Here is an 18,273-nt window from a genome sequence, read left to right as displayed (position 1 = left end):
TAAGAAAAGTGCAAGTTCATTTAAGGCTACAGAGGGAATTAGGGTGACAGAATGTAATTGATTTGCCTGGAACTTTGCCAGACCATCCTGATTGCACAAGAAGTTTCATAAATTTTTAGTGATCAGGAATGGTCCCAACATAACTTACTTTGTCCTGATCAGGAACCAGGACTACCACCAACAAGAAGCAAAGTGGCATGAGGAACCTGCTGGAACAAGATGACATTTTTTGTTCAGAACAGCGCTGTCGTCTTAAAATAACTTGAGTCATTCATGGAGATCTCCAACCCTTTGGAGAATCAAGCTGTTATTCTAAGAGGATAGTCAGGGGATAGATAGATTCCTCTGAGATCTGTGCTCTGAATGTAGTCCCTGGTGATGTCAATTCATCAGAAAACCAGCAGAAACTGTTCACTCAGAAGCTACCATCAGAAACAGTCTTTGTTTCAGAAAGTGTATTATGCCACCAGTTTGCATCTGTCTTTCACCAACATTTTGCTGCTACCTGTCTGTGGCTGTGATGTTCAGAGATGAATAGGGAAATTCCTTGGTAGACCACGTTTCCTAGTGGACAGAGGAAAATGTTGTGCCCAGACAACTGCTGTTAATGTTAGATTGCCTTGATCTCGGTCTCTACCAAGACTTCCAGTGTCTGTGTTTGGTCAGAACAGCTATGGCTGTAGCTGTCTGTGCAATCTTCTGTGGCACCTCTCATCCTCTGCCAAGATGTCCTCAATGATTTGTGAATTTAGCTCCATAGTCTGTGATGTCCTTGACTGCTCCACTGGAAAAGATTTATAAGATATGTGTCATGCTAAACGTGGCAATTTGTGTTCTTTGTGCTTTGTAGTTGTTACGGAATGACTTCTTTTTTGAAGTTATATGATGATTGATGTGTCTCCATATATGTACTTTTCTGATATGTTTGTCAATAAGTGTCAGTCCACTTTTCTCTCCATAGAGGCACATTGAAGATGAGAGCCTTTTTGCTACCTAGAGGATAGGAAATGGAAACAAGGGAATACTGATATCTCCTTTCAGGGTGATCAACACGAGATGAATAAGTCCCATTTTCAGAAGTATTGATTTGATTCTCATAGTGTTCTACCTGACTTTCTTGGCTCTGATACTTTATCTAGAGTGGTCAAACACATCAGAGTAGAGGAGTTCAGATTCCCTTACAGTCTTCCTTTTTTTTTTTTTTTTGTTTGCTTGAGGCATGATTCTTTTAATCTTTTGAACCTGCTTCTATCTTGTTCTTTCATGAATAAAACTCTTATAAATGCTCAAAATTCAACAGAGCATTATTCAAATTTTGCAGCTCAATGGCTGAAACTTAAGAGTCACTGAGCTGATATTGCTGGGCTAAAATCTGAGACTCATCAAGGCAGGGCAGGTTGTAGAAAACAGCCTTGCAAACATCAAATGAAATCCTATTGATTAAAAACCAAACAAACAAAAAACCAGGATTCTTGTACTTGAAGCAATGCTCAGATTAGAAGTCATAGAATTGTCAGTTTGCAAAGCTATTTAAAATGAGAAGAACAAGAAAACTCAGAACACTGATAATTCTGTCAGGTATGAGCCTGTGATGCTTTTTGAAGTGACACTTCAGACTTGTTGTGAGCTTTATAAGATTTTTCATTTTTATTTACTACTGTGAATAAATCCTAGCTGAAATAAAAACAGGAAAGGATGGTGGTGTGTAGTCAGGCTTCTTGCAGGGACGGCCCATGGTGTGTAAATTGTAGAAACAGGGTCAAGACTCCGGGACTATTCCCTTGACCCGTGTAATGAATGATGAAGCTTACTAATGAGAAAACAGTTCCGGTAAATTCAGGTTAGGGCAGATGACTGGAAAAGGTCAAAGGCTTTTTTCCCGGTCAAACCTGACTACTTAACCCAAAAGGTGCCGAAGATTTGTGACCTGAAAATGAAATGGAAGGCTTCTAAGTCAAACAACCGAATCTCTGGATGATGTTAATTTCTTTTTTCCCTCTTCCTCACTTGTCTTCTGATTCTGAAGATGCAAGAATTGGAGCAGAGAGTAATGGAAGCAGAGCAAAGAGCTGAGGATGCAGAGAAACAGGTAAGAGGTCATCTTACATGGCTCTGGTACAAGCCCAGCAGGAACTTACTCTCAACTTCTTACAATTCATTGTACAGAGAGCACTTTGCAGCACTGTAATATAGTATTGAAACACTGATTCATGGTGGTGAGTGGTCTTTGAGCCTGAGCTATGAACAAGTGCCTAAAGAGGTTCAATATCTAGTGAAAACCAGCACCTTTTATCTGCCCCTCTTTAAAGGCTTCACCTGCTCATCCATGATTAACCCACTTGATTATGGAAAAGGAAGGGCATGTTTTACTTCAGGGTAAGGTGCAGAGATAAAACTGTCTGGCAGGCCCTCAGAACAATATATAATAGTGCTGGTAGGGACTTGTCTACAAGTAGAGTAGTTTCTGCAAAAGAAGCAGGATGTGTCTGCAAAATAAATAGTTTTAGACTTTTTTTTTTTCTCACCAGCTTAGGTATAGGAACAACACTGTCATATCACAATGCTGTTGGCCTCTATGCTAGATTAGCAATTGCCAGCCAAGAGCAACAATTGTTTCTGAGTGGAATCAGTAAGTCCACACACAACCAAGACAGGCAAAGGTAATGTCTCTGTGATAGCACCGTGAAGGAGGTTTTATAGATGGTGACACATCAGTGACAGGAATAGTGTCCTTGATGTGGGAAGATGCAGTGACACCAAGGAGCAGCTGTCAAGTCAAATCCAGATCAGAGAATGGGTAACAAAGAACTTGACTGGGAAGGTGTAGGAGAGGGAGCCCAACAGAAGTGGAGGTTACCATGGTACTGCAGCCATGTGTTGGCAGGTCCTAAGGACTAGCAGTCTTCAAAGTTGTAGGGTCTGCCTTTCCAGGAACTTGGTCCCATCCAGAGAGGAATGTTGCTAGATGCATGCTTCACTGCTGCCTAGCAGCACAGCATGTGACAGTGTAAGGAGTAGGTCCATTCCCTTCTACTAACAAGTGTATTGGCCATGAATGAGAAGCAGCTTACAAAAGAGAGGGCTCCACGTCAAGTGTAAAATCCCTTGTTATCTTTCACTCCAGGAGTCTGGGGGATTGGATTTGTTAATTCAGCAGGCTCCCTGTAGCTGCCAACCTCAATTAAAGAAATCACATGCTTGCAGTCCCCACTCTGAGCCTCTAGCACAGAGTCAGCATTTGGGCATCAGACAGAAAGGAGGGGCCACCTCTTTTTACTATAATAACCCTAAACTCTAATAAAAACACATCTGACCCAGCAGGCTTAGTTTTCTGGTTCAGATGTTGGGCACCTACCTTTCGGATTCAGTATGAGGAAGAGGCAGTTTGCTTCTCTGCCTAATGTAGGCAGACAGGAAGACAAAACACGTTTGCAAGCATGAGGTGTAGGCTGTTCAACAGAGTGTGAGTAACTTTCTTGCACAGGCTCTACGAAGTGTCCAGTTTTTTGCCCATCTTCTGCCTTCCTGCTTCCAAACTGAGGCTAAATTAATGGTATTTAGAACTGATATCTTTGCAGATTCGGTTTCTCTGGGATGTGTTGGAACCAGATATTTTCCTGTTGTCAAATGCTGCATTTAGTGGGTTTGAGTTAAAGTCACAGAAATCCAATCAAGTTCAGAAGTGAAGTCTTGTAATCCCTTCCGATGGGATGAGGTGATTATAAAAGGGACTGGCATACTGAGAGACGTAGATTTTGAAGAAAGCAAAGAGGTTTTCAATGTCAATTAAAGCTGAAAGGGGTCAGCAGCAGCTAAATTTTAAAGCACTGAAACCTTGTCTGCACTGAAGGAATGCTACTTCAGTGCTTCCCCTGCTGAGATGAACAAGTGGTGGTGCTGACAGGAGCTCAAAGATAGGCAAAGCTTCTGTTAAATCTAAAATGGTCTAGACCTTAGGTCTAGAGAAAACACTTGTCAGAAAGCCAGAAGTTGCCAAAACGTTATCTTAAGCTGAGGACTGTAGGAAGAAGAAAGTAGTCTTTTTTTTTTTTTTAAAAAAGGAGTGTTTTTGGTGTATATCTTAGTGCTAAATGGTGGGAAAAAGGCTGGCCATGATATTGCAAAGGAGGAAAACGCATTGTACCTTTCCCAGATGTCTGTATAGACTATAGTGCCTGCATAGTCTCTCTGACCAATCACATTCGAGTATTTAACAATCCACAATGTGTTTATCTGTTCATTATTCAATTTACATCTGTTACTCCTTCAGCAATGCAAATGAATGCACAATGCTGTTTCCACACATGCGAAAATAAACTGTGATTTGAAATCTTTCTTCCTATCCCTAGTTTTTTTTCCTATTCAAAACCACGAGGTCCAGAAATACCCTGTCAGTCAGGGTCATACCACTAAACAAGCAGCTTCATGCGCATTATTTGGTTTTGGTCTCCCTCTGATTGTCCTTTCAGGTCAGAATTATGGAAGAGGAGATAAAACTAGCCAACATGAAGACTGGTGAATCAGACAGCGCTCTGTACAGGAAATACCAGGAGCTGATGGGTACAGTGCAAGGAAAAGAAGACCTGATTAACAGACTGGAGACTCAGCTAGCAAAACAGGTAAAGATACCTTCTGTAGGGAGATCTGTAGCTTCCATGAGCAGGAGGGATTCTGTAGTGCATGGTTCTAAGGCACAGCTCATGTCTCCATTGCATGTTATCCTCTTACAGCTGATCTGAAGGCAATGATGCCCTGCTCAGTATGAGATTTTTCTCGTTCAATTCTCCTTTCAGGCATAAGCCTCCATTCAGCCTCAGCAGCCCTTGTCTTTTCATTACAGAAGATTGGTCAGTGTCCTTGAAGGACACATTAGGATAGACTTGAGTCAGTAGCGAGACCCTAAATTGTAATGCTGAAAGCTGCTGACGGTATTTCTCTGGCTATATAGATTACTCCACAAATTCATTATGGAATCCATTTCTAGCTCAGCATGTGCTGCATCTTTGGAAGGGAACTTTCACAGTCCTCTGCAATCCTTTGGCATAGTTCTTATCTTGCCAGATGTTTTCATTATAAAAGACCAGCTCTTGGTCTTTTCCGTTCTCAGTACATGGAAGGCAGGAACTACTTCTATGCTGGGACTTATATTTCAGCTCTGTTAAACGCCGTGGCCCTATGGTCTTGTTTATAACATGAGGAATGTGATCATCTTATGTTGCTAAGTAAACTTTCTTTTCAACAGAAATAGTTTGTCAGAATTTTACACAATTTTTTTTGCTGTTTGAGTTGTACGTCACATGTAGCTAATTGTCACCTGTTTCAAGGGCAAAACAGATCAGTAGGCTGTCTGAACTTAGATCGAGTATAGTGTGGAGGTCAGGCATCAGGTCTTTGTGATACTCGGGGTTTCAGGTCACTTTCCTGGGCCAGCTTACTCTGGCAGAAAGTAGATGAAGTTTCTGCATCTTGGAAGAGAAAGAAGGTGTTCAGAAGGAGCTACAACAGTGACCTTTGTCTGGAAGCAGTTCTTGTAATGGAAGATGGAAAAAATTCTGATTTACCCAGAAATGCAAGGTGTGATTTGATTAAAATCAATAAACACAAGTTGGAAAAATGTTTCCGTTAGGAGAAATATCTCAATTCCAGCAACAAGAGGCAAAATGAGACTTCTGGAAATGAAAGATGAAGCTTGACAGTTTCAGACAAGAAATCCTCGCTTTCTGGGTCACTAGTTTAGTTGCAGATGGTGGGAGTTCTGGAAGGTCATTAAGGTCATTAACGTAATATTGCAATCCTATTTGTTTTCACTGGGTTGGAGAGAGCTGTAGAGTTCAGAGCATTATTAAGAGGACACTGAGATCATGTCTGCACCCCACAATAGTGTGGGACACAACAAATTCCTAACTGCTCCTGGATCTTAAAGCACGGTAACTGCTTCTACAGATGCCGTGCCTGAGTGCACTGGCTCTGCTTAGAGGCAGGGCTTACTAAGCTCTGTGACAATGCTGTTGTAATGTTGCTATTCTGATGTAGGACCTTAAGTAAAATCTTGATGTTGCACTTCAAAATATTGCTATACTGTACAATGGATCTCCTACCACTTGGTCCCTGAATTAGTAGGGAATTGAAGATGTAATGGTGTGATGGTTATTCAAAGGACTATGGTAAATCTGCTACATTTGCCAGATCGTTTCAGGCTAATAGTCATGTCTAATATTCTGACTCCACCGAAGGCTGGTATCTGATAATTAGGAACACACACACCCATGTTCAGGGAGGAAAACTAAATCCTTCTCTTGAAGCATGAGATTAGATTACTTTTATTTCATTTTCCTCAGCTGCAACTTTTACTGCTGCCCGGTAGTGTTGCCAAGATCTATTTTAAGTTCAGCAAGCATTTTTGAATAAAAGCTTTTAAATGTGTGGTTGTGATTAAAATCATGTGCTGATTAAAAGTGATGTGAAGATGTTGGGAACTTCCTGCAATCTACTGTGTTTCTGTGTGGCATTCAGTGAACACACACTCTTTAGTTTTCTTGTTCTTTGTTTTTAAAGAGGCATATACATCAACTCTTATTCTCATAATCAGTGGTATTTGTTCACATCATGGGGGAAAAAAAAAACACGACCTAGCAGAGAAATTGTCAACTGCTACCAGCAGCTATTACCCTTGTCCATTTAATTAGAAAAACCAAGGGCTAACTGTGCCATACAGAATACATTCCCTCTCCATACCTTGCTCCTAGAATTGATTTCTCCTTGTAGTTTAAATTAGTATGGAGGGCAGTGCTCCTGATGGACCCACAGACGAGAGGAATAAAACACTTCAGGTGACTGTAGCACCAACCCAGTGCTTTTCAAAGGAAACTTCCTGAAAAGGAAAAAACGCAGCTAAGAAAACAGCTGCAAAGATGTAGCAACATTGCCCAAGGAGCTCAGGAGGGGGAGGAGAAATGTTCATTATACAAATCACCAGTATTCCCATAACACCTTTGTGTAGATTAGAACCAGTCTGAGCCAGTATGTAAATATACCACCATTTACCCCATCTAACACCCTCCTAGCTGGTCTTAGCATTTCAAGGTCAAGTTTTGGAGCTTTTTCCAGCCTGAGTCTATATCTTTATGTTCTCAATGAGAATATTGTGTGTTAAAAACATATTGTTATGAGTTTCCATCTTACCTGCGCTTAAGATCAATACTCCACACCTGCACCCACTGAATCCCTTTTGCTCACAAGAATTACATGGTTTTGTAAATCATCTACAGGCACTACTTACTGCTGGCTGAAATTTAATAAAGAACTGCGTGTGGGGGGAGGAGGGATGCTACTGATGCTCAACAGCAACAATGCAAAATCATCTGAAACAAGAAAAGTTGGAGACTACTCAAATGAAACTGTGGGAGGTGGGCAGTCATTACCCAAGTTGAATTTTGGTATTCCCCAAGAGTCTCTTGAAACAACCCTCTGATTTTGACTCCAGGGACCGTGTAAAATAATTTAAAGCTTTTGACTTTTCATCAGCCAGCTGGATAATAATATCCAAACAGCAGTCTTAAATTGTACATCTGGAATGGGACCTTCAGTGAATAAGTCACTCCTGATGCAGTAACCCGCTGAGAATACTGCTGGTTATACTGTCCTGATGCATCTAATCTTTTTTTGGCACAGAAACAGCTGAGGACTGAGGAAGCCAAAATTGTTCAAGAGAAAGCTGCCAAGATAAAAGAGTGGGTAACATTTAAGCTGAGAGAGGTGAGTCTTCAGCTTGCTGCCACGTTTCAGGGCCTATGGGTAGATGCAGTGGCTGCATTCACAGCATCCTCCTATGTAGGACAATAACGTGAGGACAGTCAGTTTGTCACAGAAGCTTTCACCTGGTTTGCCCCTGCACACATTCAGCTGCAGGACTAGGGTCACCCCTCTGACTTAGGGCTAGTTACTGATTTGGGCAAACTGTGAAGGACTGTTAAGTTGCTAATGCCCCATAGAGGTCTCTGAAGACTGTTTCATTTGCTAGGCGCAGATGCCTTTCCCCCAGCTTTCTTCTGCCTCTCCCTTTTTCTGAGGGTGCTGTTTCTGCATCTTTTCCTGACAAAGCAGCTGTGACACAAACACGTCATCCTTTGCTCTGCCTTAATTTGCTGTCCCTGACCAATGCTGTTTTCCTACTACCCAGCATTCTCTCTTGTCTGGTCTCTCTCTTATCCATCCTGTATGTTTATGTCTGCATTTGGGCCCAATTCAGTATCAGCTAGAGTAACGAAGAAGTATCAGTGGGTCAGCACTCAGTTTTAAAGACACTGTAGTAGTTTGTGTATGGGAGTTGGGTCTATCCAGTCTTTCCTTTTTATTCCAAGTTAAAGCCATAAATTTCCCAATCTATACCAGAAAATAATCTTTTGGAGGTGAAAGAATTAGTCTTTGTGGGCACTAGTTGTGTTGGGATGCAATTTTGTAATCTCATTAGATTGACAAAATGCTATGTGCTAGAAAGCTGTGCTTCCTTCATTCTCCTGGATGAGGTAACTTAAGGTGCATCTACGCTACTGGCTGGTGCAGCACAAAGAAGGAAACGCAGGGTTGAATTAGAGGGACCTGCTGTGAATCCAGGACCATACGTTCACGTGTATTTAATGGCAGCGGTGTTCATGCCAGATGGTGATTCTGGGAGCGTTTCATACGCAAGTAGACCACTCTTGACTGAAGGACTTTGCTTCTACGTTGTAATTAGGTTGCCCTAGATGGCACCATGAGTGCAATTTCAGCCTTGATTCCATCAAAGGGAAACCTCTTTGGATGCACCATTGCGTTGCTTGACTGTATGTCGGGACACTTCAAACAAAGATATAAGGAAAATTTGCAAAAAATCACTTGTGCACTAATTGCAGATATAAACACATCCATAATGTTTTTCTGTTTGATCCCCTAAAGCGGGGGGATCTTGTCTTACACATACAGGGGGAGAGAAAAAATTCTGCTACTGGGTAGTAGTTATTTGGTTGTCATAACAGTTATTTCTGAAACAAGGGTACACGATAAACAATAGCAGGCAAGGAAATTAAAAGATCTATCTGAGAACTTCAAATGGCATATACAGAGGCTATTTAAGAAAGCACAGCAAAGTGTGAGTGGAGCTGCTGAGGAGAAGGATTTCAAAGTGATGGGTAGAATTCACACTTTTTTTTTCCTTTTTCTGTTCAGACACTTGAATGTAAGTAAAGTTGAAGACTTGCTCTGTGTAGAGGAACGCAAGCACATACACAGTTATGCCTAATTTTTCAGCTTTTGTTATTGTTGTTTCACAGCTTGAGCTAGAAAACTACCACTTGAAAAACTGTAATCAGAGGCTGACGGAGCAAATTGAAGCCCTTCAGGATACATTGCAAGGTAAATGCATTCACCTGGCATTGTAGCCTAGTAACCAGCACAAGAGTGGAAGGCAGCATTCCTGGGTTGTATTCTTAACTTTGTCAGAAATGTGCACTTGTGACAGCGAGCAAGCAGTATAATTGTTCTGTTTCTCAGTGGGTCTGTGTTTAAGACGGGCATAACATTGTTTGGCTGCCATAAAAGCTCTTCATTGATTTCCCATCTGGGACTGAACATGGGCCTCTGTTTTGAGACAGGGACAACAGATGGAGAACTTTGGTCTTCAGGGCTTGAAATCAGTACCTTTCATCACAACACATTTTAAAGAGGAAATTGTCTTTACCATTTTCTTCCTGGTTTTTCTTTCCTTTTTTTTTTTTTTCTTTTTTACTTTCTTTTTTTTCCTTAATGGGGTTGGTTTGGTCACTGAAGGTGAGCTAGTTTCCAGAACTTCACTGGACATGCAGACAAGGGGCGTTTCTTTGCTACAGATGTCTTTTTCTGGCGTTCCCATCAATCCACAACAAGGGAATAGCGCAAAATTCCTTCTAAATCCCACCATGTTTCTAGCTAAATACTTTATTGAATAGGTTTTTCTCATCCCCTCTGACTCTGGCTGTTTACAAAAAGAGAATGGCTGGTAAGCTGCGTTAATAATCTGGTATTAAGTGTTCCCTGTAGCCCAGTGCTCTGGGCAATGAACAGTTCTACCCTGTCCTCTTATCCCACTTTTCTCACTATGCCAGGCTAAATCCAGAGGCCCCTGCAGAGGGACAAATCTTTTTGCTTGCCACACTAACAATAAGAGCTTCTTCTGCTTAATTTCCTGACACATCCAGGAAGCTGCAAAAATATCAGTAATATTTAAAATTAAAATGAATGGCCTTTTTCCAGTCTAGGCTAATGATTTGCCTCAGAGGCAGGGGAGAGTGTGTGCCAGGCCTGTGTGATAGGAATAGCTAAGGTAGCATCCAGATTCTTGTGCCTTGGGTGACAAGATCAAAACAGCTCTGATAGTTGGTTTTTCTCAGCTGTATTTCCAGAAATGGGTTTCATTCTCCACAATCAACAGTAATTTATTGTGCTGTATGTCCTTCCCTCTTAAGTTACTTTTGTGTCTTCAGTTTGTTTCTACTTCCTCTTAACAACACCTGTAGAGTTTGCTGTTGAAGCAGCATTTTCAATCATGTATGGTGAGTGTGACTGCACAGCTTTTTGTGAATTCCAAAGCGCGTTATGAGTTGTTGCTTTTCAGTAAGGTAACATATAAATGCCCAGGTAAGTGAAAATCATGAAGTGATTGGTGACCACACACTATCCTGCAGGACGTCATATGCATACTTAAGTAGTAAACATTGGAAATCTAGCTAATCTAGAAAAGAGTACTTGAGAAGATTAGACACGAAGAAACCTGTACAGGTTTCAACTGTACAGAAGCAAGACTGAACCTACCACAAGGTTAATTGTGGCCTTCTTGCCTAAGCTTAGTGCTAGGAAGTAAAGGCCTGAGTTTATAATCTCCTGTGGGATACCGCAGGTGGGCAAGAGGCATGGACAAAGTGCAGGGCTTCAGCACAGGCTTCACTGATCAGTAATATCCTCTGCTACTCCAAGTTTTATCCACGCTTTCTTATACCCTAAAGTTCCTATGCAGTAGAACTGAACAGGAGAACTGAAGTCAAAGGATCCGTGCTAAGCAGTGTTCTGGTTACTTATGTGGTTTTTGACAAAGTATTGTGTAAATAGGTGCACTTCCTTCTTGTGGCTGTCGTATAAAAGGACTGCTGTATTGGGCTAGACTGAAAGCTTGCCTAGACCAGTGTCCTGTCTTCCGGTTGGTTGGGGAAGCTATAGGAAGGAATGTAGAAAGCACTGCCAGTAGAGCTGTCCGTCTCTCATGTACTCTTCCAGCTTTTGCCATCAGTTAGTTAGGAACTTCATAGGTCAGAAACTCTGCCTGAACTGTTACTTGTAGACACTGAAATTACTTTTTCTGGCCAATCTTTTGGACACTGCAACATTGCATTTCCATGTTTGGGAAAAAGTAAAAAAGGGAAAAAAAAAAACAACACCACCACACCCACACCACTACTTTACTTCTTCAAATTTCAAACACATTGCCTGATAATTTCATAAGGTACCCCTTAATTCCACTTTTGTGAGATTAATTTAACAGTTATTAGTCATTTCCTATATATCTTGTCTGTACCATTCCCAGTTGTATATATCCAACACTTTTGTTATAGCTGACCCCACAGAATAGAAGAGAGATGGCAGTAGTCACAGTGAGGCCAAGGTCCTCCTATAGCCTGTCCTGTTATGGCTGCTATTGAAATACAGCTGACACAATTTACGCTAGCTAGCAACATTTTAGACAATAAAGAATTTGAATGCCCTAACCATATATTCTCCTCCACTGTAGGTATGACCAGCATTTCTCCCTTTAAATCTCTTTGGAGCTGTAATTCTCTGAAATCCAGAGCACCACAGGCTTCTTTACCTGAGAAGATAGACCAGAAATCTATGCTTCTTGCACCTGGTTTCAGGCAGCTATGTCAAACAAGACCTACCAAACGTGTCTTCTCTACAACAAGCATTGTCCTTGCCAATGACACCTTCGCTGAGGATGGAGAGGACAAATCTCTGCTTTCTCAGAACACACTGAAGCTCATGTCTGACCCATCAAGCTGGAATCTCTCTGCAGAGAAAGACATGTTTTCAACCATAAGCTCTGAACACAGGTTAGGGTGCTCTGATCCTGTGTCTCTGGACCCTCCAGCTGAGCCCACAAAAATCCTTGAGGCTTTGACTTTCCGGTCTTCACTAGAGGGAAACCATTGCACTGTGAGCACCTTGCAACAAGTGTCTTTGGACGGAGCCAGCTCCTCCGATGATCTGAGTGCCAGGTTCCGTTCCCACCACCTGGATTCCACCTCCTCAGGAGAAATAATGAGCATGCTTGAGGGCACCCTCCAGACTGCTGGGCCACCCCTGGCCGTGTCTACGTCGGCTGCTACAGCAGGTTCCATCTGTCCAGGGAGGGAACGTGGCCTTGGAAGTAGTATGACCTTTCCAAAAACACGGACTCCTAATGCACCGAGAGACAGTATCCAACTAGCCAAGAGACATTACAGCCAACCACAGTCAGGTGCTGGTTCTTTCCATCGTGTAATGAGCTTAGAGGCCAGCACCTTCCAGCCCATACCAGTCTGCCATGGGCCAGTGGAGGAAACAGACATTGATGATTATAGGGTGCTGGAGAAGATGGAGACAGAAGGTGGCCTAGTGAGGGAAGAAGCTGGAACATATGAGATCAAGCACTTAACTGCAAAGAGAGAAGCTGTGAGTTCTGAGGCTGGCATGCTTGATCCAGGATGTAAACCCCCCACACCACCGCTGCACAGATTCCCGTCATGGGTAAGAAATGCAAGGACACCAGTCTGAGAGTTGCTGTTCAGCTTTAAGTAGTGCCCAGTAGTTAGCCTAGAACAGCTTTTGGTCTCAATCAATCATTTCCTTGTGACATAAATCACATTTCCAAACCACCTGGTCTGGCAGTTCCAAGGATGGGACATGCTACTTCCACTGACAATTTTATTGTTTCTCTTCCCTTTATTAAAAAAAAAAAAAAATATATATATATATATATAGTATTCAAGAAACAAGTAAAAACAAAAGTCAACAGATGCTGCATTGTGGCTGGTCCTTATGGGTCATCAGAAGTCCATCCTTAGTTCTGTTGTTATGTATTTAAGATTAAAAAAAAAAAGAAGTTTTAAGTGCAAGTGAATGGACTAGACCAGGTAAGTTCAGGGTCAGAAGAAGCTATAAATACAAGAACAGACATGTGGACAAGATGTCAGCATTCCTATCTCATGGTATTCTTTCGCTATCAGGAAATTTTTGTGAAAACAATTGGTAGAGTGAGTATACATCTCCTATTGTGTATTTTATGTGACATAGGTCTGTCACCTTCAGTTACTTCTTAGTTCAGATGGCTGTATTTTTGCTAATGTGTCAATCCAACTGGTAAAACTTGGTGAAAATCAATATAGTATCCTAGGAGACAAGCCAGGTTTTTTTTTCAGTTTGCTTTTTTATAGCATAGACAAACAAGTGGTTTATTGAAGGTGCAAAGTCAAGCACTGCGTTAGTCGTCATGTTTTATTTTACGTGTTGTTGTTTGTTTGTTTTTTTAATATGAAAACTTAATTTGTGATCTTTGGATGTGTCCTTTATGATACCAGTCTAAACCCCAGTATAATCACAGCTGGATTTCTGAAGGAATCTCCTGTTATTCAGTCCATTGTATGGAGCTGTGTTGGGAATGAAGCTGGATGGTGTAGTGAAGAAACTGCAGTTTTCAAGATATTTGTTGCAGAAGTCAGAAAGGTGTCATGGGCAATGCACTCATTTGAAAGTAGGGAAATAAATCTGAGATTGGCTTCTGTCCCTTTCTCTAACCTAGAGTTCCCATGTAAGGTTTTTCCAGTCCCTTAAGCTAAAGTTTTCACAGGTGATTGCTAGCTACCCACACACATGCTTTCTGAATGTCCAGCTGGAGACTGGCAATTAAGTGTGATTAGAGAAATGCTGAGCAGTCTATCTGCTGTAACTGTATTCAGTAGTTTTCATTGCAGACAATGTTATATGATGTTAAATTCTCAGAAAGTCAGGTCATGGACATCTCAGAAAAGGTACTCCAAAGACAGTGGGTACTTGAAAGAACCTAGTTCTGAATTCCTCTTAGATATCTAAGAGATACCCATATTTCTTAGAGATAACACATATCAATGTCCTTCCCAGCATTTCTGTAAAATCTGTGATTAATGTTTGTGAAGCGTTACAATATTATACTCAGGAACACCACAGGAAAGCTTATGAGAAAATCCATTGTTTTGGTTTCAGGCCACAGTCAAGTGAGTGTATCTAAGTATTAATAGAGTATTAAATAGTAGACTAATTAGCAAGAAATGTCCATTTTGTGCCCTGAATAGGAAGTATCTGGGGAAAAAAAACTACACATATTTCATTAAAGGCTAAATCACATTGCATAAGTATACAGAAAATATTAATTCTGTTACTTTTTTTTTTGGTGTGCTTGACTTTGCAGTCTTTGGGTACATTGGCATATACGTATTAGGCATGTTACCTGATAGTGATTGTACACCTTAAGGAACAGCAAGAGGATTCAGATTTCTAGCTTTGATTTTATCCATTTTAGGCTGGTTGATGTTTTAGAACATTATACTTAGTTAAACATTTGAGTCCCTGCCTTGGAATTTTTTTAATTTGTGAAGCACTGGGAGATCCTTTGTACTGAAAGCTCCATGTGTTGTTATAACCGAGACACAAGCTTATCAAGAACACTCCAGGTCTTTCTTTCATTCCCTTATCAGATAGTGGGAATCCTTTGCAGGTGGTGACTCAATAATTTGTTCTATTTTAGGGCTGATCTTGATTCATTTTAATGCATTGCTCATAAAAGAAGAAAAATACCTTTTATATGTTGAGATGCAGCTGTTGACAATTGCATGTAGGCATCCCAGTCTGGGTGTCATCTGTAGCACTTCTAAACCAAGTCTGATGTGATTCAGGGAATCACGCACATGCACGTTTCTGCTAATGGTCGTTTACCCAACATCTGGTGAAATGAGGCAAGTTTTCTTAGAGAGACATTCCTTCTTACCTCAAGGGGTTATGTGATTCTGTGACATGAGCATTTCTTTTCCTGCAGGAATGGTGTTTTTGACTGACCATTGCTGTTTATGGTATTATTGTTCCAGGAAAGTCGAATCTATGATATGGCCAAGTCTGGCATGAGGCTGTCTGAAGCAGCTGCTGTGAACGACGCTTCCAGCTGCTGTAAGTTCTAGATAAAATCCATCTTAAAAGGGGGTGACAGTACGGGACCTGAGCATCTGTCTGTTTTCAAAGTAAATTTGATATCACAGGTAGCCATGATAAAGAAAGGAAGGGCAGAAGGTATATGTGATCCTGGGGGTGGCTGGTGCCAGGCTCTTTGTGCCCCACGTTCAGTAACATCTTCAGGGGGCTCTGTTATTTCCTTCCTCACTTCGTTGAAACTGTTCTGCCCCAGCATGGCTGTGACCTGCTTTTAGCCTTGTGGTTTCACCATTACTTTCCCCTGTTTGTGAACCAATGTGGAAGAGGAAAGTAGCCATGAAATGGTTCCCAGTGAGGGTGGGAACAGATTGCCCATGATAGCTTTTACCTGTTTGGACATGGTCTGCAATCATACCATGGGGAGCATGGGGTGGGTAAGAAGTGTTACTGGCTAAATGAAGAGAACACTGCAGCTGCCTCTGGCAGTTGTATGTAATTAATAACACATCTGGTAGCCTTTCTGGGGCCACACTGTCTGGGACGGCAGTCTTCTTCCATTGTATTCTAAAGTCTATGTGAGGTACACACATACATGTACCTCTCCATTAAAACCTGCTGCTTTTCACCAGATTGTGTTATTTGTTCTCTTGCTCTCTCTCTGATTTTTCCCAGTTTCCAATTTCTCACGTTCAGCTTCTGGGCCATTTACCGGTTTCATCCACAGAAACATGGCGGTGCCAGTCTACGCTATGCTGAAGGGGGTAAGGAGCTGTCTCACTTTTCCTCTTGAAAAGCATGGGCCAGGGCTACCACTAATTTGAGAGAGAATGGGGTGAAGCTGTGCAGAGAAGGAAAGAAAGAGAATGCTAGGAAGGACTGAAGACCAAAGGAATGCAGGAGCAGCAGATCATTAACGTATTTAGAAATACTACAAAAAGTATTTAGAAATACAGAACACTTTGGCAAGTGTTGGTCTGGGAAGCTTCAGTATGCATCATGAAGCTGTAGATGCCTAGGGCTGATGGTGGATGTAGCCTATAGAATGAAATGGAAGAGGGATCTTGAGAGCTCAAGGGGAAGAATTAGGTTTGCGGAACAGTAAGGGTATAATCAAAGGAGACCCAAACAGATGAGACTAGAGAGTCCAGCTTGAAGGGGAAGAAATGAGGAGCCCTGGGACAGCAGTGGGAAAAGCAAGGGCCTGCTTTGATTGCTGTCTCCTTATGAGCAGAGATGGTCCTGGAGAAACTCTTTCCTTACAAATTTTCTGTTTTCCAGAAAGCCACACAGATCAGCAACGTGCCTTTCTTAGATGAGTCTTCGGGCTCTGATGATGACTGTGGCTCCCATGCCAGCTTTAGGAATTCTACTGCTGGATCTGAAAACAGGAAAGCTAGCATGCCAGGCAGCCCTCGTGCAGTGAAAAGAGGTAAAGTGGGAGTCTTGCTACTGAGCAGTATGAATGCTCTCCCCCCAGATGAGGCAAGGTGTCCTGAACAGTGTCATCAGTGACAAGCAGGCAAATGCACTGCCTTGGTGATGCTAACAACTTGACACAGCATACATGCAGACATCAACAGTTACTCGGTAGAAACCTGTCCTTTTAGATGGATTTTGCTGCTGGTAGTTTTCCATACAGACAATTGCTAAGTTAAGATTGTGGGAAGGATTATTTTCCAAATTAATCATACATTGAGTGAACCATCAATACCTTTTCTATGACTTCTTGTGAGCCAATATTGACACATTAAAGAAAATAGTGTGTTGTTGTTGTTTCTATCACTGACTGATAATTTCTTTACCAGTAAGCAAATTTTTCCTATCTTTGAGAGGCATCAAGTAATCTGGTCCTGGCTAGTACAGTTCTCCTTGACTTCTGGGAAGGTCAAAATGGATCCTAGAGTGGTATACTCATTACAATTGGCAATCAATAAGATATAACACTAAATGTAGTTTAATTTTTGTTGTGATGCATAGGTTGATGTATGGGCAATGCCCACCAGTGGGGGAAGATTCATAAAAAGCAAAACCCACTTGCTGGTGATGGAGCCTTTGGTTTGAATGGGAGAGGCTTCAGGCTTTATAATGGATGTTTCCAGACTGAAAACACGATGTCTATGCTTTAGATAAGAAGTCTGTTGATTTTTATCACCATTTATTCAACAGCAGATTTATTTCACTGTCAGTATCCAAAACTTTCTCACTGCTTGTCTTCCTAGGAAAAAAAAAGTCTCAAAAGTTTGATTAGTGTAATGTGAGTTTCCAAAGTCTGATCTGATGTATTCTTCCTGAGCAAAGGAGCCTTAATGGTGAACTTAAAAACATTTTAAGAGTGCTCATTATCCAGGTGCAAGTTACACCCAAGCCTACTTCTGCTTAGCTATGATTCTAATTCTTTCATTTTGAACAGGTGTTTCTATGTCCTCGCTGAGCTCTGAGAGTGACTATGCCATCCCTCCTGATGCCTACTCCTTGGATGGGGACTATTCAGAGCCAGAACACAAGCTACAGCGGACATCTTCCTATTCCACTGATGGTGGAATCTGCACTGTAAGTCTTGCTACGTCAGTTGTGAGGGGGTGCAAACAGGGCCTTGGCCATGAAAGAGGAAAGCATATCTACAATATATTGAGTTCTCTGATGCAAAATGATGCTATAGCACACTGGACTGTTGGTCCGGCTGGTTTGTACGAAAAGATGCCATCTGAGGCTTCAGCAGAAGGCACAACTTCTGTTATATAGTCAGATAAAAGCACAAGCATTGAGGGCTGTATTCTTTCCTGATGACCTGTACTGTTTTCCTGTGGCCATACTCTCCTTTAATGATGGCTATACTTTTGTGACAAAACAAGTTTGGAAATTCAGAGGAAAGCAAAAGAAAGGATAGTGCCTTCTTCACATAGTGTTTGCAGCTGCTTAGAAAGTCTAGGACTTTCTTCAAATTGAGCAAAGAGCTCTGACCTTGGATGAATGCTTATCCCATCTGACAATGTAAAGAGGAACGTGACAGAGATACAGCAGATGTCTGAGCTCAATTTCATACTGTCATTTGCA

General features: G+C 41.6%; 1 protein-coding gene across 4 annotated transcripts in view; it reads left to right on the top strand.

Moving 5' to 3' along the window:
- The window catches only part of PLEKHH1 (pleckstrin homology, MyTH4 and FERM domain containing H1), a 49,328-nt gene that overhangs the window by 9,828 nt on the left and 21,227 nt on the right, over nt 1-18,273 (top strand). For 3 of the 4 annotated variants that reach the window (XM_084519463.1, XM_084519465.1, XM_084519462.1), the window contains exons 3-11: nt 2,027-2,089; nt 4,470-4,619; nt 7,672-7,755; nt 9,309-9,390; nt 11,795-12,789; nt 15,159-15,237; nt 15,892-15,980; nt 16,498-16,648; nt 17,630-17,769. In XM_084519463.1, coding sequence (XP_084375589.1) covers nt 2,027-2,089; nt 4,470-4,619; nt 7,672-7,755; nt 9,309-9,390; nt 11,795-12,789; nt 15,159-15,237; nt 15,892-15,980; nt 16,498-16,648; nt 17,630-17,769 — 1,833 coding nt within the window. The remainder of the gene's footprint in view (nt 1-2,026; nt 2,090-4,469; nt 4,620-7,671; nt 7,756-9,308; nt 9,391-11,794; nt 12,790-15,158; nt 15,238-15,891; nt 15,981-16,497; nt 16,649-17,629; nt 17,770-18,273) is intronic. The other variant, XM_084519464.1, reaches the window with a different exon arrangement.

This window comes from Aythya ferina, assembly GCF_964211825.1.
Source record: "Aythya ferina genome assembly, chromosome: 5".
NCBI lineage: Eukaryota > Metazoa > Chordata > Aves > Anseriformes > Anatidae > Aythya > Aythya ferina.
Note: the sequence above shows the minus strand (reverse complement) of the source record. Positions and strands in the feature narration are given on the sequence as shown.